The sequence below is a fragment of the Diorhabda sublineata genome, chromosome 5, assembly GCF_026230105.1.
Source record: "Diorhabda sublineata isolate icDioSubl1.1 chromosome 5, icDioSubl1.1, whole genome shotgun sequence".
NCBI lineage: Eukaryota > Metazoa > Arthropoda > Insecta > Coleoptera > Chrysomelidae > Diorhabda > Diorhabda sublineata.
Genome location: NC_079478.1, coordinates 13,323,807 through 13,347,697, shown reverse-complemented (window position 1 = coordinate 13,347,697; position 23,891 = coordinate 13,323,807). Strand labels below are relative to the sequence as shown.

Below are 23,891 nucleotides of genomic sequence, written 5' to 3'. Positions count from 1 at the left end.
ACCATGTTTTAATAATCTTCTAGATCTGCCTCCTCTCTATTTACTGTAATACCCACTCGTTTTGTTCATCATTTTTGCACGTGAGTATGATATCCAAATCATTTTAAGCCTCTGATTTCTATTCTACTTCATTTATAGTCTTGTTATGATTCTTTTGATGTAATTTTTATTATTATAATCTCTTAAGTGGCTAAACTCATATCAAATTATTTAGTCTTCATACATCTCTTAGTTCAACAAGTTTTCTTCAACGTAAATATATTTATTAAAATACTTATAATTAGTAATGATTGAAAATAATTAAAAATTCGATAAAATATGAAATAAAATTTTTTGTTAACAAAAGAGCTCAAGAAGTTTTAATAATTTTCAGTCTCAGACGATGAATACATGAGTATTCGAAAGCTCGGAATATATTAGAGTTAGTACACTTTGGTGAATTTTGCTACAATCCCACTAAAAAAACGCTTATGTATATATGAACAATGATTATTTTATGGCAATACTTCAATACACAATTTTATTTTGCTATGAAACATATATTTATGATTATCTGATTACCCATGTTAAAAACCTATGGTAAGATATTATTACCACCTTGTATATTTGAAAAATTTTTGATTGTTCTAATTACTTTAAATGTCCAATTCCAACCAAAGCTCAACTATAATAACGTAGGAGGTATGTTGTATTTCGGCCTTCTTTTTGCTTATTTTGTTGAATGAAATATCGTTTATGCAGATTAAAAACGTAGGTATGATAATTTATATTACTGAAAGAAAGTAATTTAATCTTTTTTGAAACCCAAATATCACATATGGAATGTATATGTACGTTTGTAATTCATGTTAATACCATAAACCCAGTGTTACAACATTCGCAACCCAGAATAGTTAATGAAGCAAATTTTAATTAAAAAAAGAGCGAGAGGGAGAGAAATACAATTTGTGCCGACCCTCCTCTCCGCCGCCGCAAGAGTTGGTCCTGGAGGTTTTCGATTCGGCTTCTTATTATTGACCGGCAACCGCCCGCCACGGCAGCTTTTGGAAGAAGGGTGAGGAGAACACACAAAGTTTCTGATAATCTCCGCTGCGTGTGAGGGCGTCTCGATCGCATTCATGTATTGGCGTCCCCTTGCTCAGACTCTCTTTTAACTGTGTTGCCAGATTGTGATGAGTAGTTGCCGCGTGAACATATAGCTATAATTTTTAAAACGGTTCGTCGTTATTTCAGTCGTTTTCTTATTCCGTCGCTGTTATGTCGAATGAAAGTTAGTGTAGTGTTGTTTTTTTTTCATTCATGTGTTTTTGTTTGTGAAGGGCAGTGCGCGGGCACCTTCTAAGAATAGCCCCTCCTAGATTAATCATGTCCGAACACCGCGCTTGGGGTGGACGGGAAGAAGGTATGTGGTGGCCGGGTGCTGTCGCCGCCGACCAACAAACTTTACCTCACCAACAGTTTTTCCAACAACAAATCGATGAAGAATCCAATCAACAACAGACGTTTAATTATAAAATGCCCAATAATTTTCAAAATCCCGCTACAACGGTATCCAATGCGTCGTCTGTTTCTCCTATTGGTGCTGCGGGAATACGAGGGTACGATTATAGTATGGCAGGTGGAAATCCTACAATGAATACACCTGCACAGGGAACACAATGGTGGTATCCACCTTCTACGATGGATAATATGCATAGTACATTACAAAGTTTACAAAATAGTATTCATGGAATGCAACAACAGCAACAAATGCAACCTGTACATAATCCCCCGTCCCCGGTAAGCTGGGATCAGTTTTATCTATAATTTTAAAATAAATATAAATTTATTTGAACTAACGTTTCAATTTAGTACATAACCCTTGAGGATACAAGCGTCGTACTGCAAAATTTTTTTTATAATTTCAAATATAAATTAGTAATTTTTGAAAAATACAATAGGTATTGAATGAAATGAAAAAAAAAACATTTCATTTGAAATGGAGTGTAGCTTTGGCCTTTATATTTATTTAGGGTGATTTAAATTATGTTTTATATTAATTTTATATGGCAGTTTTTTAATCGGGGATTTTAAGAGAATGTTTTATAAAACCTTTCACAAAATTTTTCATTCAGGTTTGAGCATTCGGAATTTTATTTTCACGCAATTATGATATAGTGCAGAATATTCTTTCTTGAACCAAGGTAAAAATTACGCGCATTTCATTGCCAGAAATGTATGATTTTCAAATAAATATCACGTGATGTAGAGATAGAATTTTCAAATGCGAGATCAAGTAGATAGTAGAGACACACATGTAGCGAAACTCTGATAAAATATATTCAAGGTTGAAACTCATGAAATCATTTCCGTCTTTTAGGCATTTTGGGTGATGTATTTTCTGTTGCTTTTGTCTATTTGAAATTGTCTTTAATTCAAATAGTAAAAAAATGTCAGTTATTTCATCTAATTCAATTTTATAATAAGAATTACAGGTGAATAGCTAAGATATATGCGGATATTGCTTAATTGTAAAGGGAGAATTATTAAAATAAGATTTTGTTTAATGTTTTTCGTTTTTATTTTCATTTTATTAAATTATCGTCTAAGGTATTTTTAGAATTTCTTCTCTAGAATCTACTACATTTCTCCTTTATAGTTAAAATATCTAATAATTTTTTCTAGTTGAATTTTTTGGGGACATGTTTTGATACTGATTTATTTAGATTCCATTTTTTTTTGTAAAATTCCTCCATTTAACTATCTTTATTAACCCCTCGAATAACGTGTTTACAGACAATATGGTAGATGGCTGTAAATATCTTAATATATGTTTTTCAACTTTCAAAATGGGATTTTATCATTAGAATTTGAAACGAAAACTTTGATAAGAAATTTTATGATAACTCATTTGTGATAAAACAAGGAAATTGCTCCGATTTTGATAAAGTGATGATAATGGAAACTTTGACGGGTTAATCGGAAAATTTTTGTGACAATTACAAATTTTAGTGTGTTGGCATTTGAAAACGCTTAGTTTTAACTAAATGAGAAATATAAATAGCATTTCTGGTACAAAGATTTCTCGATATCTTATTAATTTTTTGTTCTTATTCTTCTTCTTCTCATTGAAGGTTGGTGACCACGTTTTTAAATACGTTCTGTTCCTCGCAATATGAAAAAATTCTCTGACGCTGAGATTAGTTCATTCTCTTATGTTACATAGTCAGGATTTCTTCGTTCTGTCGATGCCTTCCTTTTCCTCTACTCTGCCCTGCATTATGTTTGTAGCAGTAGATATTTGTCGTTGCGTAAGATGTTTTTTTATCTTAATAATTGTCAACAGCTTTCTTTTGCCACCAATGCATCTTAGTACTTCGTCGTTGGTGATTCTGTCAGTCCAGGGTATCTTCAGGATGCGTCTATAGATCCACATCTCAAATGCTTCAAGTTTTTTGATCATTTGAGCTTTCAAGGTTCAAGTTTCCACTCCGTACAGTAGTACTGATCACACATAACATTCCGTTCCATCAATTTTTTGTTAAAATATGAAAATAATAGAAATTTTGTTTTATTTCCAATAAATTAATGCTGAATCTGTACTCTATGAATATATTGGAAAAGCATATAAATGTCTATTCCTTCCTTCCTTTTCTCTATTTTTCTATTCATTGGTTTTGCTCTGTAGTGTTTACATTTTTTACCACTTCTACAGATGGTTCTGAGACTTGATGCAAAAAAATTTAGAGGGAGCAGATGACGTGAAAATAATGTTGTGATATAAAAAATTTTATTATATGACCCATCGTTTCTGAGTTGTTGACCTTCAAAATTACAAAATTTATTTACATATATTTTCTAAATTATACATTCGAAAATTATGAATTTTTAATGGATGATTACGTATGTCCATGTAGTGCATTTGACGAAATAAATCTACACTACTATCAGAAAGCCAGGGGCGGTTCATGCCCAATAGTTAACAATCTGTAATTTTCACAGGGACAACATGTATAATCTAAAAATAGCAAATATTGATTTTTAAACAAAGAGGTACTCTTTGTTCAACTCGATAAAATTTATGGTTTAGGAGATATGTAGATATTTAGATCGTACTGCATGCCAAAGAAACTGTTCGCCATGAAGAGACATTCTGAAGACAATCAACATAAATTGTAACAGGAGGTATTAAAATACCATCAAACATTTCTAATTGATATGCATACTGTTGAGTGTTGAACTTCGTGTTACTTACGTAAGGAAAAAATGTTATCATTAGGTAATGAAGACATGGAAAGCTAAACTATGACGAATAAAATATTTTTCTTCTTCTGGAACTTCAAAGTTGAAAAATTTTATATATAGGGAGAGGATAGCAAAACACAGTTTACAACTTTCAAGTTCCAGAAAAACAAATATTTTATACATCATAGTTTCGATTCTTATGTCTTCATTATCTGAAGATGACATGCGAATATAATTTGCAGTGAATTTAGTTTAGTTTGTTTACGTACCACTATCATTAGTAAATCTATGAATAATTGTTTCTTTTTTAATCGTGTTTGTGTCGAGGACGAAGGATGCATTTAACGGTTGATAACCGTTATAATTTCGTAGATCCAGAAACCAAAAGGCACTCAAAATATGGAGAGATTTGCGTGATAATATTCCGTGTTATGGCAGATCTCGTCAACATTATAAGCAATATATTGCTGACACTATTGTTATCCACAAAGAATTGTTGAGTTTTTTCATCAATTCAGATGTATCATATCGAAATTGGTTATTTAAAATAATAAAACGATAACGACGTTTTCACGTATTACTAAGCTGTGTATATATTTTCGTATGCTAATGAAAGAACCCATCCTTGGTGTGGCCAAAAGCGCTGTCATCACGTCTCTCAACGGCCTTCTCGCAAGGCGGGCTCGACGGATGGATGGAGACGCCTGGCATGAGACAAGCGAAGGCCCATAGAGACGGACCTCGCTCGACTCTCGCCAAACAACTGCTCCAGCTAAATAGGCGCGAAATCAGACTAGTGATCGTCCACTGCCATCTAAGACGTCACCTTCACACCATAGGCATCACTGATCATCCGGAGTGCCGCTGGTGCATGGAGGAGGACGAAACTGCAGACCACGTTATCTGTGAGTGCCCTGCACTCAAATGGGCGCGGTTTAATCACCTTGACAAATCCCACAACCTACCTAACGACATCAGAGGGTTCAAGCCAAAGCGCCTGGTCGGCTTCTCAAATCACATCGGAATTTTGTGACGTTAAATGGGGCACGACGGGCCTATCTGAAGGCTTCACGGCCGCCTACACCTACGAACTATGAACTATGCTAATAAAAGAAATTGGTCTAAAGTTTAAACAAACCCCCTCTCGACTCTTTTTACCCATCTGAATTATCGATTTTTATGAAACCAGAAAAAGAAAAAATCCCGGATCCGTAACGTAAAAGAATTGACAAATCTCAGCGTTGGAAAATTGTTTCATGTTGCAGACGCATTTAAAAACATGGTCGCCAACTTTCAATGTGAAGACGGCATGAGAAGAAGATGAAACCATAGACAATAATCGTTTGATCAAATGATTATTTAAAAATAATGGTTGAAAGGAGTGGAAGTGGCAGACCAATTTTTGCACTCTCCTATTCTGTCCTTATTTATTTCAACGATTAATTTGAATATTACAATCACTGCAAAAATTATTACAATCATTTGGTTCTTCGAACTAAAAGAAATTACCTGAAGGGATGGTCTCTGCCTATTTTTGTTTAGCGTAGCAGAGCTCCTAAAGGCACTAACCAAAGAAGACTTCGAGCACTGCTTCGATCAATGGAAAAAACGTATGGAAAGATGTGTGGCGTGGGGAGGGGAATATATTGAAGGGGAGCATTCGAATGAAGAATAATTTTTATTATATTATTCTTCGTAACCAGTCTCGTTATTTAATATCTAGACCTGGTAGTAGTGTTCGTGCTTGCTTTTAATTTATTCTAAAGGGTAAGGTGGTGACATATATCTAGGGTTGCCAACTTTTTTTACAAGAAAATTATAATCAGATCTATGAAAAATGAAAAATATTTTGTTTATTGTTTTAAATACATGTTGTTGTGCCTCTCGCACAACTTACTAATTTATAATCTTTTTTAAAAACTTCCTACGCCTCACCACAATCATAACTGAAATTAGAATAAATGAAGAGCTCATTTTTTATCAAATTATTAGATACTCTATTCCTATCCACCCGCCACTTAGCATTAATTACTGAAAAAACTCTCAGTGAATGCTGAGGTTACGAAAAATATATGAGACAATTTTAGTTATGTTTTTAAATTCTTCTGAAGTGTTTACTAATAAATGCCCTACTTTTGGCCAGTACTCATTTCAAGATAGTTTTTTTCTTCTGATATTTTTTCATAAATTACTTTGAAATTTGTTAATTCTTAATATAAATCACCCATACCAATATTGGGTCTATACAAATTTAGATTATAATTTTCTTCTTCTGAGAACGCAAACACTCGTATGTCTGTCAGTGTGTGACACTGTTGAATATTTGACATTGAAAGATTCGTTCAGAAACTCAGCGTGATTTGTTTGTAGCATCGCTGCACCGAGCAGTGAGCGCCCTCTAACTAAATAAAACCAACCGTCTAAGTCTAACACATAATAAACAGTATTTTGATGTTCTGAATCACTTATTTAGCCTTGGTTAGTATTTAAAAGAATTTCGTCGGTTTATACAGATACAACACTTGTTTATTTTCGAGAAATTAATGTAATAATAGATGACGAAGTAAATCTGTTACAAGATTTTAAAGGATATAGATATAAAGGTATATTAACCGAACAGGAAGTTTAAATAAAACTATGAAGAGGGAAGTTACAATTATCTAATCTGAACAATGCATTCTAAATTATATTGTCAGGGTACATTTGCATACTTGAGTCGATAGAATTATTAAATTTAGTACCTGATATTTTATCAATAAACTTCCACTTTTTGAATCTATATTGGGCTCTATATTCTCAAGGTGTTTTGGAATCAAGTATTAATGCTAGAAGGAAGTGAAGGTTTCCAATTTTTATTTCATATTTTAGGGACTAGTATCGGTTATAAGGGTAAAAAACTGACCATAATTGAATATTTATTTTCTCGTTTTCTTTATTATATTTCTATATAAAACTTTTTTCTTATTATTTCTTGGTAATAAAGTGTTAAAAAAATGTTCAACATCATTTTATAGAGGGCGCCAAAATTGACAGTGCTAAAATGCTCCCACTGCACTGAGATAATTTCGAATTTGGTAAATCTAAAACAATAAATTCAAAAAGCTTTTCAAAGAGAAAAGTAGTTTTTATCGTAATTCACCACCTTTAAAAAAAATAATAAAAAATGGCGGATGATAAAAATTATGTAAATTATGGTTTTTTTTCACTTTTTTCCCTTGGCAATTTTTTACTTATCTTCTGATAAATTATGATGAAATACAATAAATAAAATAAAAAAAAGTGAGAAGCAGCTGTCGATCGGCCCAAACTGCTTTCTTATTATATCGAATTTCGCTATGAAATTTTAGATGTTTTTTGAGAGTAAAAAGATTTGAAAAATGTAAAAATTGTGAAATTTTTGAAAATTATAACCGATACTAGTCGGTTAAAGGTAAAAACAAATTATGTATAAGTTAGTTGAATACTTTTTAATGTCTAATCTATTAGGATTCCTATTCCTCCTGAAAAACCAGGAATTTGAAGAACGTCCTATATTCTATAAAGTCCTAAAATTCCATTTATTGCCCTGGATTTAAAATATTCGTCCTCGAACTTCGATTCCTCCAATTAAATTGTGGGTTTTATAATTACTCTTACGTAAAATGTTTTCATATTAACACGCTATTACTGTTAGTATATCCCTCCACTTTAATTACGTTCTTTAGCGTCAACTTCCAGATATGCCGATCGTGGGTTCAAATCCCGTTCACACTGTAATCGGCAATTTTCTCCTTTCATCGAAACAAATTTTACAACTGTCTGCCATTTGTTGTAGATTTACTGTACTACATGTATCAGTATTACTTTCGAATTGAATACCTTAAATTTTATTAGGGTGGTAAAGAATTTTACATCCGCGCACCATATGTTGGAGATTTACAGTACTAATGACTAGAACTTAAAGAAGAATTTTATTCCTGACAAAAAATCGTACCAAAAAGTGGAGAATATAGTTTAAAAAATAGCTGAAAAACAGGCTTTTAAAACATATCGAACTAAAAAGATGGACAATTTTTTTTAAATAAGCTTAAAACGATAATGAATGAAAAGTATTATTGTGAAAGAAATGTGGGACGCTTGGTTTCATATTTTTCGTCCATCGAGCGCTCGACGCGAATACTTTTCATACATTATTGTTATTATATATATTACCATGTATTCCTCAACAAAAAAATTATTTTTTTGGAATATCCTATGGTTAATTTACTGCCAGTTCTTTTAAGAAGGGAGGTCGGTTGGGTGATCCACAGAATCAAAAAAGTTTCTCAAGAATAGAACGGATATTAAAAACACCATAGAAAAGTTTCTAATTCTTAAATTTATCACATAAAAAATTTTGAGAAAAAACAATCTCAAAGTTAGCTCTTGAAAGATTATGAAACACTTTTGAAAATGATATGTTAAATGGTTTTTTTATACTATTTCGGAAATGTATAGAGTAATAAAATGGGGAATTCCGTCCAGTTCGGCTCAATTTCGGTGTCTGCCATAGATGTAGGTCTTGAAATATTGTGTAGGGATTACTTAGGTAGTAGATTATACAGTTACGTTTTGCATTTAACAGGTACCGTTTAACCTTCTATTAGTGTCTCTGCCTAATTTCAACCCTATTTCAGATTCGGCTTTCCTTTTTAAAGTATCCTACCAGCACGCCTTTGGCACACTATGTACAAAGTTTGTGAATGGATAACAATAGACTATACCCATATGTTGACCCCAACCCGGGTGGTACTACCTGCACTTGATGAAAAGAAAAAATTTTACAATGAAATCAATACCAAACTATGAAAGTGGCTTAAATATCCACTGGGTCACTTTGCATACCTAGGGAGGTTTATTACTCTGTACCTTTCTGAAATAAACTATAGCTGCTGAGTTTCTAATTCTGGTGCTACTGTACTACCATAATTATATAAATATTAATATTTACTGCTCAGGTTGAGGTCAAACCAGGCCTATATTAATATTAAGGAATTGACTCCTTGATAAATTGATTACAGGCTTATTTATCATTATATAAATAATTAATTTTACCTGGCGTCTCATAATTTGATTGTTATAAAAATTATTCATCAATAATTGTACGGATAAAATAATTAAATTCAAACATGGAATTTTCATTGGTTTAAAAGTGTTTTGGAAATATAATTTTGTCAATGAATTGTCCTGAACTAAGAACTCTTGTCTATGTAACCTAATGTTTTTTACAATATTTTTGGTGCCTTGGCTTATGCATAACAGATGCGGAACATTATTAATTCTTTAAACATCTGCCATGTAACATCTAAAGTTTTGCAAGTTTTAATTTGTAGATTAAAAAAAAGATGAATTAATTTTTTATTATTTTAGTTTAATCAGCGTAATGTTACTTATTCACACTAAGAAATATAATGAACATCTGATACGTAATTGTATATCAAAAATTATATGTTTCAAGTGCAAACATAAGCATTGTAAGATAGTTTTCCAGTTTCTAGTATCACAAAATCGCAATAGTGCAAATATTAACGAGTCATAACAAAATAGTATATTTTTGATAATACAATTTTAATTGCGTTGATAAAACAAACAAAATTTGTATTGAAAACTGATTTACTAAAGTTTAGGTATTGCCGGAAACTTATTTTCATATGTCTAGAAAGCTTGGTTTTACTAGATACTAAGATAATCATCCAACGGAACTATTTTATAGTGGCTATAGTACTAGATATAGTGAATTATGCTAAATACTCAATTTCCAAAAATTAGACGTCACAATAAAAAACAGTAAAAAATTGGCCAAAACATCATTTTCATTTTTCAGTATATTCAGATATTAGCATATTCATATAGTCCAGTCAAATTAGACATTTACTTCTGTGATGAATAGTCATAATTTATTTGGCTTACCCAAATTAAAAACAAAGATTTACTTAAATTCCTTGATTAGTTGCCGAAAAAATGTTTCATCCCGTTTTTTTTTTTGAAACAACTAACTCAGATTTTAGACGCGATTGGCGTAAATTTCCTTTTCTTTTTTATAGCTCGGTCAATTTAAACATACAAATAGTGGCCAAAAAAACGAAATTTCTGGAGAACCAAATATGTGTCAAGAACTGAAGTTTACCATTATAAAGGTCAAAATTTGAGGTTTTTTGGAATTTTCTTGAAAACGTTTTGAAAACTTGAAAAAGTTTTATCTTAAGCCAAAGTTGTAGACTTTCCATGTTACTATTTAAGCTTCATGTTAACTTCGCCTATTTGCCCAAGACCCTTGTCGCTCCGGGGGGGGGCGACCGGTGACCTTTTCGGGTCAGCCTTTCTACCTGAATTTTATTGTTGATACAATAAATAACAACTTTTTTTGCTCATAATTTTTTACGTTTTTAATGCTATTTTATTAAATGCTATGAAATTACATTTATTTTGGTTTTTGATTGAAAAAAACTTGTTTATTTTCTTTTGCTATATCTAGTTGGAACTTTCTTATTTTATAAGAATTTATTTTAATATTTGATCAGAGAGATAAGTGGTATTTTTTATTTTAAGGTATTGCAAATGAACAAATTTACTAACAGTATTTTATGTCAAAATTTCTGTTAAACACTAAACGAACATTAAAATAAATAGTACTTTTTAAATAAAAGCTTTTCGATAACAATTTTAAACATAATTTTTCGTTAAGTTTCGTTAAGAGGACCAGAAGGTGTTTTACACTTCAAATAAAAAAATTTCTTAGGACGCTAGGTGCCCGAGAACGATTTTCAAACTACAAAAAAGAAAACAGTTTCAAGCTATCAATCAGACCTGTCATTTGTTAAATTTGTTCGATTTTTTCAATCAAAATCCAAAATAAATGTAATTTCATAGCATTTAATAAAATAGCATTAAAAGGTAAAAAATTATGAGCAAAAAAAGTTGTTATTTAATGTATCAACAATAAAATTCAGGTAGAAAGGCTTGACCCGAGAAAAGATCGGCGGTCAACCACCTCCCCCCCCCCCCCCGGAGAGAGTAGGGTCTGGCCGTGCAGGTAGGCGACCCAAAGTTAACGTGGAGTTTAAATAGTCAATCCCTAACTGATTCCCCCCTAACCACGTGGCCTTGGAAAACATCTGGCTAGGAAAAGGTCAAAATTTGAGGTTTTCTAGTTTTCTGTCGAAAACGGTCAGTTGTATCAAAAAAACCTCAGCCCAAAGTTGTAGATCTTAAAATTCTCAACAAAAATGGTTTTTATATATATTACACTATTCTGAAAACATTTAGATAGTTAGTCCCTAACTTATTCTCCTATACCCACGTGGCCTTGAAATACATCTGGTTCTTCTATTGTCCATAGGTCTCGTTTATATACCTGTTTCTTTTAGTGCTAAAGCTTCAATTCGAACATCGGCATCTACTATTCAATCAACACTCGTATCGAGTATAATATAAGGTTCAAACATGGCTAGACAATCAACTGAAACCAGAAGACGGGTTGGAAATTGATAGATAATACTATGGAACCGATTCAAACTTCACTCCAGAAAAACTCCTCAACATTATTTTTTGCAAATTGCAAAAAAGGTTGTAGTGCCAAGTGTGGTTATAAAAAGTCGGATTGCTGTGTTCTCCAGCGTCTACTAATTGCAAAGGTCAGTCTTGCTCAGATGTCCAGTTGAGTACAATAGAGGAAAATTTATATGATTTTAATGAAAAGACCAATGACTCAACCGCATTTGAACAATTTATGAACATCCACCAACAGGAAGATGAAGAAAAAATCGAAGAAGACTGTTGAAGTAGACTTTCAAGAGTGTAAATCTGATTGAAATATCTAATGAAATAAAAACAACATAATCAATAGCAATATCAATAATAAGGTAATATCTAGCTTTTGACATTTATTGTTGCCTTAAATTATCCTAAAATTGTCATTACAGTTGGTGGAGGAAACCACGTTAAAAAATCAATCGCGATATCTCAGGAATAGTTTTTCTAGGGGAAAAAATCATACAGACCATTTTTGTAGAGAATTTTTAGATCTACAACTTTGGGTTGAGGTTTTTTTCGATAAAACTTAGCGTTTTGTAGAAAAATCCAAAAAAAAACTGAAATTTTGACCTTTGACCCCGAATAACATCTGTGGCATACATAGAATCGATGGAGATTTTTAAAACTTTATTTGTAATGGTAAATCCCAGCTCTCCACCAATATTTTGCTCACCGGAGTTTTTTTTTTATTTACATGTCTATATTGATTGGACTATTTAATAAATTTCTATAAAAGTAATATACTTTTTATGGAGCAATTGAAGTACAACTCTTTAAGAAGAGAATAAGCTCTACTCTGGGTCCAGGTGACCTTCCATAATTGCAATAATTCATTTCAAAGAAAAAGTGTTTTTAGTTGTAAAATTGATTTTTGCTATAAATAATTAAGTTATCGCAAAAGTGAAATGCATCATTTTGTATTGAGAATGTCTATTAAAATATGGAAAAAGTTTTTAATTGCAAAAAATAGAAAAAAATGGATTCCAGCCAAATATATGTTTTAATTAGCCAAGTGAATAATTGACGATCTTAATTAGTAACCTCTAATTTTGTAGATTTTTTTAAAAACAATTACTTCTTCCAGACATGAAGTTAATCCGAACATCAGCTTTTTCGCAAAAACCATATTTTTGCTCTTTAACCAATGATATAAACAATTCCGCTAGAAGTTACAACTTTCATTTTTCACAGTTTCTCTGTATTAGAGCAATGATCCACATAATAATAATTATCTTTTGAAAAAAAAGAGTCTAATTTAACTCTACCATTAACAGCTGGTGCTGGTGCTAGAGTACATCTTTGCTAACTTTTCCCGACGTTTTTCTTTATCGCATCAATTCATTGTGAATCTAAATTATGGCTTCTTTCTGCAGCTAATCTATTAAAATTATTCCTTCTGCATCACAAAAACTGGTTTCATGTTTTTTCCTTCTCAAGTTTCGTCTTTAATTTTTTTTTTATTATGATGAGCTTCGATATTTCCTTCTTACTCTACCTTCTGGTATCTATATTATAGTAACTCACCCATTGTTATTATTATAGTAAGATATCCAGTATATACTGCGTTAAAAGATAAATAACTTAATGCATTGTGATACCATCGTGCAGACAGTTTTTTCAAGATCACTTCGGCAGTAATCACATACTGCAAATTCCCCTCATGTATTCACTAAATCATTTTGAATTTGATTTGGGTTCAACTCTTTCAACCGCAAGTAGTTAATCACCGCGCGTTGCGGGATACGATTAAATTTAATTATACGATGTGACTCTCAAAATCGGGCTTTTACTGTAGACAGATCCAAACTTGTTGATTACTAGAGTGAGTCTACACAGGTGTGGAGTGAAGGGTTAGGTTATCAAATTATCCACAAGTTTTTTTAATTTACCTAATCTGGTCTCAGTTTTGGTTATTGAATCAGTGCTTTTACAACATACAAACATTTTAATCGAAAACAGTCCGATCACCCATGCGCTTTGCTTCTTTCTTTCTTTCTTTTTTTTATTTTAGTATATTGCAGTTCCTATTGATTTATTTTTATCGTTTGTTCTTTTAATTGTGAGAAAAGACAGGTGTGATAATCGCTTGATTTGAGAAAGCTTACAGTCCTCTTAAAATCCCTGTTATAGTCAAACAAATGCTTAGGATAATGATCCTGTTGTAAAACAGAATTCAGGAATAGAAAGTTTTTTTATTTAATTTTCTAAAGTTTGAGGTTGCAAACTCTAAACCTCTAGTGTCTCTTTAGAAGGGCGATTTCTACCAAGACATTTTCAGAGCAATTTATTGTCCTGTTTTTATTGGCATATTTTTCTTGTGACGTTTATTAAAATTTTTATTAACACGCTTATATTAGCTTGCCATGTATGTAACGGAGTCTAATAGTTTTTGAGTACTGTATTTACCCAATTCCTACCCAATAGATAATTGTATAAAAAACTATAAAAACACGTTTTAATAGCAAACCAAATTAAAAATTAGTATTCGAATGTAAAAAATCGTTGAAATTTTGAAAATAATCGACGTTTCGGCTCCCACTTTGAAGTCATTATCAAGAGAAGGTGTGAGTAGGTGATTTGTTTCCGTGCTGCATACTCCACGTATTCAGCGAAGCCCTCGAGCATACTACTGCAGGAATAAAGGAAACATTATAAATAATCTTCGTTAGGCAGATGATACCGTGGTAGAGGCCAGTGGCCTACCAGAACTTAAATCTCTTATGGACGTTATTGTAAAATATAGTGAGCAATTCGGCCTTTATATGAATACGTCCAAGACCAAACTATTGGTATTCTCAAAAACACAAAGAAACGCCACTCTAAGACTCCATAGAGAGATCATTGAACAAGTGTCATCTCTAAGATACCTCTCGTCAACCACCAATGCGACCCAAAACTCGAAATCAGATCAAGAATTGAGCAAATGCGGAAAATTCTGAACAACATGAGGACACTTCTGGCAAACCGCAACCTCAGCCTGGAAGTCGAGACCAAAATGCTTCGCAGTTACATCTTTCCTGTTCTTCTGTACGGATGCAAAAGTTGGACCATGGATGCGGCCACAGAGAAGAAAATTGATGCGTTCGAAATGTACGTCTACAGGCGAATGCTTCGGATATCTTGGTCGGAACATAGGACAAACATAGAGGTCCTATAGCAATTGGGTAAACATAAAGAACTTCTCACGAAAATCAAGGAGAGAAAGTACCTAGGACATATAATGAGAGGCGAGAGATATGAGATTCTCCGCCTGATAATAGAAGGGAAAATCTTGTGGGACAATAGCCATTTGGATCGCCAACATCCGTAGAGAGACGGCGTCGTAAGAAGCAGAAGAATACTCCAAGCAAGGATTTACGATTTTTGGGTGATTCCAAGGCCTCAATGGTCTTAGCCGAAACTATCAGTTTCTATCAAAATCAAATAGTATCAATGGACATGCAATCATATCTTTTATTAATCACTTGATTTTTATTTGAAAAGTTATGTTCAAATGTTATTTTTTCTTTTAGTTTCTAAAATTCTATTTCTACGGCATTTTGTCAAATATGTTAAAAAGCATATGTGCAGTTTAGTTTTAGATTGTGATGTACTGAAGTGATATGTTCAGTTGAAATTTCCATTTTAGTTTTGTGCAAAATGTTGGAAAATCTCCCCGTTTCTGTGAATTAAAGGTTGTAAAATATATTTAATTTTTTTACAACGTATTTTATGAATAAAATACAAAAAACTTCTAATTGGTTGGATCTTCTTCATCTGTACCTAGTAACTAACATTTTGCTATAGTCTATTCTGAAACATCGGGCGTGTATATTTTTTTTTGTTGAGCCGGCCATTACTTATTACAAGCTCGAGAAGAAACTAGAAGGTCAGGACAGGTGGTCTGAGAGTTGGGTGTGTCGGAATTTAACTTTTTTTTTCTTCAATGATTTACATTGCTATAAATTTAACATTTTTAAATGACCATTTTTAGATATTATACGGAAAATTTGATAAAAGTTCTCACGAGTTTGAATACTAAATAATAAGAAAAAATTGATTGTAAATACGTAATTATTAATATTTTCAAGGATTCCAAAAGGATTAATCTGCATAAATGATAACAGCCTTTTTAATCTAGTATTTGCTATATTAGTCGTTTCATGTGCATATAATAAATCATTTAACTATAGCCATTTGTTAGTCTAAAACTGTGGTTGTTCAAGACATTTCAAATAATTGTTGTTTACTTCCAAAGTCGTTCTCTTCTTATATGTTAGAGTAAACCATGTAACTACCATAAGTTCATTTATTTCTCGACATTTTGGGTGTGAATTTTTTGAAATTACGCATATTTATATTCAACAACTCAAAATTAATAAATTACATAATCCGTTGAATACTTTTTTGTTACAAGTTCTAACGTAGTGTAATTACCTTACCAATTGACACTACAGATCGATGTGAGTCTTAGCTTCCTCGACAATTCGCCTCCAAACTCATCGGTTCTTCACCAACGTTCCCCATTTTTTCAGATTCATTGTAAGTCTTCGTGAACTTGATCTAATATGGGTTCTGCCTTTTTTTCTACTAACGTATATTTTGGTATCCTCTCATACTCCATTCTTTGAATATGACCAAACCATCTCCACCTCTGGTCTCTAATGAATCGGACGATGTTTTCATTGCCTAGTATTTCATTGATTTCTCCATTGTTTCGGATTTTCCAGTGTGATTCATTCTAACTCCATATATTCTTTTCATAATTTTTCCTTCGAATATTCTTAATCTTTTTTTATCATCACACAACATTCACTGCCATAAGTTACCGAGTCAAGTTTTAGATTTTCAACTTCGTTTTTTTGTTATTATTTTGTTTTTCAGGAGCTTCAGGTTCGCAAAATAACCTTTATTACACTTTGTATTCTTTCTTGATTGTTTATATTTTCTCCAATATTTAAATCTGCTTACACCAGTTTTACCATTTTAAATCTTCCACTCTACTACAACCGATGTCGAAAAAAGGCATGTTTTTGTGATTTTTTTGCGACGACATAGTTAAAATCTCGTTATCCAAGCAATGGTACATTACAATATGATATTTGAAGAGAATTCTATAAAATGTTCACGAAGAAATTTAAAAATACGGCAATGGCAGAAATTATTCGGACGAGTGTCTTAGAAAAAAGTTAAATTGCGGTGCCCCTTATAACTTGGAGCTGAATCATCTGACATGAAAAAATCGAAGTTTGTTCGTTAGATAATAGTTTTCCCCAGGTAACGCTGGGAGGGTTTTACGAAATTTCAGTTTTTCACTTTTTTTTGAACACATCGAAGTGAAAATAGCGACTTTAGAAAACTATTAACTAACGGTTTGTAGTTTGCATCCATATTATTGCTCGAAAATCCCTAATTTTAAAATTTTGTCCTACTTCAATTTGGTCTCTGAGGAAAGACTATGGTATTTAAATCCTTGATCTCCTTTCTTCATAACAATTGAAATTTTTCATTGCTTCAGCCAAATTTGTTTTTGAATTTGTATTTCGAAAACACTCCATTTGAATTGCGATAACTTTTAAATCACCACATTTGCCATTTTTAGAGAATGCTTGATATCGAGTTCTGCATTAAATTATCGATATCAGTACAAAGACATAATGAATTTATCGTATTCAAAAAAGGTGGAAACGTAGCTGTAATTTTCGTTTCACTCCTTGAGACGGGATCAGGAAGTTATGACTGTTGCTTTGACAAACCTAAATCACGTACAAAATCATTCTTTTGAACTCTTTGAACAATCAAATGTAGCACAATGGAACTGGAACCATGCCCTATTGTGGGATTGTTAAAATCTTCTGTAGTCATGAACTATTTTTCGCGATCATTTTTTCGGTGATAGATTTTGTATCTTTACATCTACATCTTTCACTCGGATTCACAATGCAAAAGTAGCAATAATTGGGTTGGTCTTTTAGATGTCCCCAGATTGCATGAAGCTTTTCTTATCCTGCTACCACCCTAAAATATATAGAAATAAAAATATTTATTTGATTAATCTCTTCATTAAAAATTGCTTAACATCAACAACAATTTAACATCCTAAAAATAACAGCTATAAGCAACATAGCTTATCTTGATGCTTAGCAAGACAGTTCAAAGATGTCTTTTAGTTCATATCCTATGTCTTGGAACTCTAATAAATTGATCACGAAAACAAGTTTTTCTAGATTCGTACCAAACACCTGATCGTTATTTATCACTCTAGATGCACTAAATGAACGTAAAACCCTATATTTTTGAATGTATGCAAATTGATGTGAGATCCATAGAAAACAATCAAAAATGATAATTATTGATATAGCTATCACAATAGTATATTATAGACAGTGAGTTTTATGTACGGAAAAAGCTCCAATCTCGGAAACGGCTTGTACGATTCTTGTGATACGGCCGATATTATGGTGGTATTTATATTGCTGTCAGATCTTTCCTTTTTCCTGAAAAATAATGAACTTTGTTATTTCAAATGAAGCACCCTATATAGTCAAGGTTTATAGAAAATCAGAAGTACTGATTATTTTTTATGTAATATTCTCTATACGATTGAATAAACTCGTTTAATATTATATTCTTTTATAATTTATGTGCTAATACAAATCTCGAAACAAGGTCTAGTGTCAGTAAGTTTAATGAAACTGGTGCTGTAAAATATTTATCCAAATCATTGCGCAGAAAACCTACAACAACTGAAGATAAGTCTTTAAATGTTAGAAGTAGATCCACATTTGTGAACAATACCTAATATAACAAGCCATGCGATTTTTAAAACTTTCCAATACATTTTGCAACATCTCAATTCTTCTTATCTTTGTGGAAATCCTATCTTTTAATTCCCGAATATTTTTTAAGTGACCCCACAGAAAATAGTCTAAAGGATTCATGTCGGGTGATCGCTGGGGCCATTCGATAAAACTACACCTTTCAATCCGTCTTGTTATAGCCAAATAATGTCGTTTGGGATATTGTTATTGTTTGAAAATTTCTAATAACGAAGTTTTTTTTAAATGTAATTGAAAATACTTACTTAGATTTGATAATATTCCAACCAACTCGGGTATAATACTATTTTCCAATAAATCTAAATACGCCGGACCATTCAAGTTACCCTCAATGAAAAAGGGACCAATTATTTTGTCGCCTATTATTCCAGCCCATACATTCAGTTTTTCGGGATATTGGGTGTGGGATTCACACATCCAACGAGGATTGTTACGTGACCAGTATTTACAATTATGCCGATTTACGTTTTCATTAATACAAATGTGGCCCAATCGCAAAACATAACATTACTTAAAAAATTTGAATCGTTTTGATTTCCATCATTAGGTCTGCAAAGTCTTCACGTCTATCAAAATCGTCATCTGACAAATCTTGAACCAACGTTACTTTGTATGAATAGAATTTATTATCACGTAAAATTTTCATTATGTTTTGTTGTTTGAGAAATATCAAGTTCCCTGGATATTTGTCTAGGACTCAAGTGTTGATCGTCTTCTAACAGGACACAAACATCTAAATATTTGTTCCCAGATGATACAGTTTTTCTGCGCCCTGATTTGGATAAATCTTTCACTGAACCCGTTTCGTTAAACTTTTTTACTCATTTACTGACAGTAGATCTTGTTATGGGATTTCGGTTAGGATATAAATTATTAAAGATATTACACGTTTCTTGTTGACTTGTACGCCTATCACCATATTTTAGTAGTCATAGCCACCTAAATGTATTATTTTAACTTAATTACTATTTATTAAGGATTTTGAAAAGCGAAAAATATACAGGGTGATCCATTTGAAATAACAAAGTTCATTATTTTTCCGGGAAAAGGAAAGAATTGACAACAATGTAAATACTGCCATAACACCGGACTTGTGCAAAAAATTAATAAAAATCGTAAATCCGTTTCCGATTATGATTGAGGCGTTGTATACATAAGACTCTGTATATCAAGAAAAGCTATTTTCGTTTTGTAATTGCTCGAAAAAAATGGATTCATGTCGACTTGGTTGGAAATTTCATTTTTAGGATGTATGTTTGTTTTATCACGTTTTCTATATACATAATTTTGCTAACTTCCTCGTAATCTGGGTGGTCTAAAAAAATCACACTATTCTGCGAAAACTTTTAATCCTAATCCTAATAATTAATTAATAACTAGTCATTATTTCAATTGAATATTTATTGTAATTAACAGTAATCGTTTAGTCTTAACCTTGAACCATTCACATATATTTTATGCGATTTCGATGATAATGTGCCTTATTTTATTGTTACTCATTGCGTTTTATGAATGAAAAGTTGATTTGCATAACAGGTCTGTAGCAATAAATTGAATTTAATCCTATATAATTTCAACAAAAAAGAAGCAGACATTTTTAAATGAATTGAGAGTCTAATTCTATGTTTCAAATGTTATATTAAGAATAGTTAACATTACATATAACTATGTATTTGGTTAACAACAAATTATCTTCACAACTGACAGCTAATACGAGGTTTGTCAAAAAATATTCCAAACTATTTTATTTACTGAAACCATTTTTTTATATAATTTCTTCTTTATTATCAGGAAATATTTGGTAAGGTAATTTATTTTATGATAAAAAATAAGCTATAAATTAATTTTTAGTTCAAATTTGGAACAGTAGTAGAAAAGCAGTACTGGAAATCAAAATTTAATACAAATTTACATAGTACGGAAATCCTTTTTTTTTGTTGCAATGGTATGTCGCGTTTTTCGCACAAAACTTTTGTTTTTGCAATGGGTACAAAGGGATTCTTCCAATTAAATTTGTACTGCCATATTTGCCATGTGTATTGAATAGCTATGTCGATAGCAAGTAGTATAAGAGCAAAATACAATTTATTATAGTTAGAGAAGACTAATAAAAGCACGCCCCTCATTTAAATAAAAAATAATAAAAATAAAAAAAAAACAAAAAAAATATAAAAACAACGTCTTCTTCTGGTCAATGGTCGATCGCTTTTCCTTCTTTTCAGCTAGGAAAGCACAACCAACACAATCCTAGCCCTGAAGAGGAGTTGCTCCTATATCAGGGCCAACTCCAACAAACCTTTCTCCCCTAAAGAAAACTTCCCTTATCCTATTTAAAAATTATAGAGAATTGAAAAATATTTGGTTTTTTTTTAGTAAAAATTTTAGCAACGCAACGAATTATTATTTCTAATTTATATGAAACGTCTATAATACCATTTTATGTCCTGTTGTTGAAATACTTTGATTTTATTATTAAAAAATCAGTTTTTATTTATATTTAAAGTCTATGATATCATTTTTATCCTAAAATTACTTTTTCCTCCGACTAGTTTGTGAATTGATGAAACAACTTATAATAAAGGAAAATTTACTACCCATGAACTATGACTATATAGGATGGGTCAAACAATATTTTTAGTAACTTGAATCTACTACTGATCATAGAAAATAAGGTTTCCTTTATTAAAATCAAATTGACTTATATCATATTCAAGATAAGGCCAAAACGACTGGCTACATCGTGATAAATACGTTTTGAAAACTGACACCCCACGAATTGCTTTTTATAACTGACTCTTTTTAGTCACATAATTCGTATCAAGTGTTAGGTATTTTTAAAACTAACGTAAAAAAACATTCCTAATATCCATTTTTTATATGGTATTTATTGACATTTTAAGAATATAAAAAAATTGTAAAAAAAATCAGAATTTCATTAAATTACAGGCTGGTAAAGTGGGGGCTAGAAAAAAAGGTGCACCCTGGTTTACATGATTCCAGCCCTTGTAGTGATCTGGAACAAAAAAATTTGAAAAACTTTTAATTTGTAAATATGTAGCTATCACATTGAAATTAGAGTTTGAAATTGAACTTGAGATATCATGTCAACCACTTCAAATCTACTGTATCTCCAGGAATAATGCGATGGTCTAAACTTTGAAAATATGCAAAGAAAATTCGATTTTTTCAAATTTCTAGACCAGAATACCCACTTAAACGGATGTTTTACAAATGTTAAAACCAAAAGTTTTTATTTAAGATTGAGGCAATATTTAATATTGGGTGCAATAAAAAGATAATAAAAAATGGTACCCAAGGGTATTTAATCCCTAAATTTATGGGAATAGGTACATAAACGAAAATATGTATAAATATTAAGATATAATTCAAGTGTAACATAAATATTATTTTTCATGTGAAATTTTTTGTAAAAAAAACGTATTGTTTTCTTTTCAGTCGTTACAACAGCACCGCCAGATACTCTCACAAGCTCCACTACCTCAAAAAGGAAGAATGCCACGTGCAAAAGCCGATGCCAAGCCCAGGGGCCGTATGACTGCTTATGCTTTCTTTGTTCAGACATGCAGAGAAGAACACAAAAAGAAACATCCAGAAGAAAATGTTGTATTTGCCGAGTTTTCCAAAAAATGTGCCGAAAGGTGGAAGGTAAGTACAATTATATTCAATTCATAAATATAACAGCATATATTGTTTCTCTAAATTTTATTACGTGGAATTGAAACATAAGCTTTCGAATTTTCAAAAAAAAAAAATTTTACGTCCAATCCAAATAGTACAATTTTTATGCCAAAGAAATTAGTTATGGAGAATTTTTAAAATTCCCGCAAATTACGCGTTACCTATATCATCACCTTCTCATTTTTCTCGATTCTTTTTGCTCCAGTTTTTCAAATATGAGAACTAAGTGAACGGATCAGTTGAATATGGTGGATGAAGGCAATACATTGTAAAGCGTTTCGTCTATTTTTTTCTGTATGAATGCGGACAAATTGTCAGGTGTATTATTGTGATTATATCTTTTCTTTAACAAATATTAAACTTATCTTTCCCCTTTTCTGAATAATAAATAACGATTACATCTTTGAAATCTCTTACTACCACTTTGGACGAGAAAAAAAATCAAATTGCTCCATTGCTTCGACTGTATTTTTTGGTGCTTGGGGTATAAGTGTCTACTCATAGTTCCTTTACCATTACATATCGGCGGAAAAATTCCTTTGGATTGTGTTTGAAAAGATACAAACATTGGCTTTAATTTTTAATGCGCGCGAATGAGCTTTTAATCAGCATCAAGCAATCGCGATACCTACCTTGCCGATATATTATTTTTCATATGTAACCTATGCTCAATATTACAGGCAGTTTGGTTGAATTATTTACTGCGTTGGTACTTTTATACGACAATCGCAATTCCTTTGTTTAATATATTGAAAAATAATCAGTTTTGTTGATTTATAACCTTTTTTATTGATGTTGGGCTAAGAACTCATGGTATATCTTGAGCATTTATAGTCATAATCAGGGTACGAACGCGGGTTTGTGTTAATCTTTGTTCAATGTTGGTACTATATTGGCTCTAGAATAGTCATACGACCTTCGTGGAATATCATATTTAGTCGCATCGTTAATTTTCATCAGTTTTCGGTTAAATTTTTATTGTTTTCGTATATTATTTATAATATGTAGTTCTTCCAATATCAATTGCAGATTATAAAAACTCTTGCCGACAATTTTGTTTGATCTACAGACAATTGAATCATTATAAATTGGACGGCATTATACGCCATAATTTAGACAAATGCACTTAATTGTGCTAGAACTGAATATTAAATTATAAAACGTAAATAGACGAGTAAAATGTATATGCCTGTAAGGCTGTTTGAATTAAACAGGGTACCTGACGTGAACTAAAAAACGCCATATTTCTATTTATTTAAATAAATTTATGAAGTAAATAAATCTCAGCTAGCCACGCCACTGCTTATCGCAGACTGTCTGTCAGGAATATTTCGAAAAAATTGTGTATTTACGCCTTTCGACAGCTTCGGCCAATAAAAATGTTTTTATTGGTAAATAATGGAGATGTGAGTCCACGTGGACTGACGGTTTGTTATATTTTATATCGGGGAGTAAACATTATTTTTCGTTTCTTAATTTGGTATGAGTTCCGTGCGTATTGATATTGGAAGAACTACTACTTCACTTGTATAGCTCGATAAATGATACAATATGGAATTTAAGTTTATTGGTCAAATTGTTCTCGTCTTAGGCACTCAA

The 23,891-nt window shown here is 31.7% G+C and overlaps 1 protein-coding gene across 1 annotated transcript in view; it reads left to right on the top strand.

Moving 5' to 3' along the window:
• The first annotated feature begins 1,020 nt into the window (after positions 1-1,020).
• Positions 1,021-23,891, top strand: part of LOC130444368 (high mobility group protein DSP1) — a 41,259-nt gene continuing 18,388 nt past the window's right edge. Inside the window, exons 1-2 of the mRNA XM_056779462.1 lie at positions 1,021-1,779; positions 22,050-22,259. Of these exons, the coding sequence (XP_056635440.1) occupies positions 1,366-1,779; positions 22,050-22,259 (624 nt within the window). The 5' untranslated portion in view covers positions 1,021-1,365. The remainder of the gene's footprint in view (positions 1,780-22,049; positions 22,260-23,891) is intronic.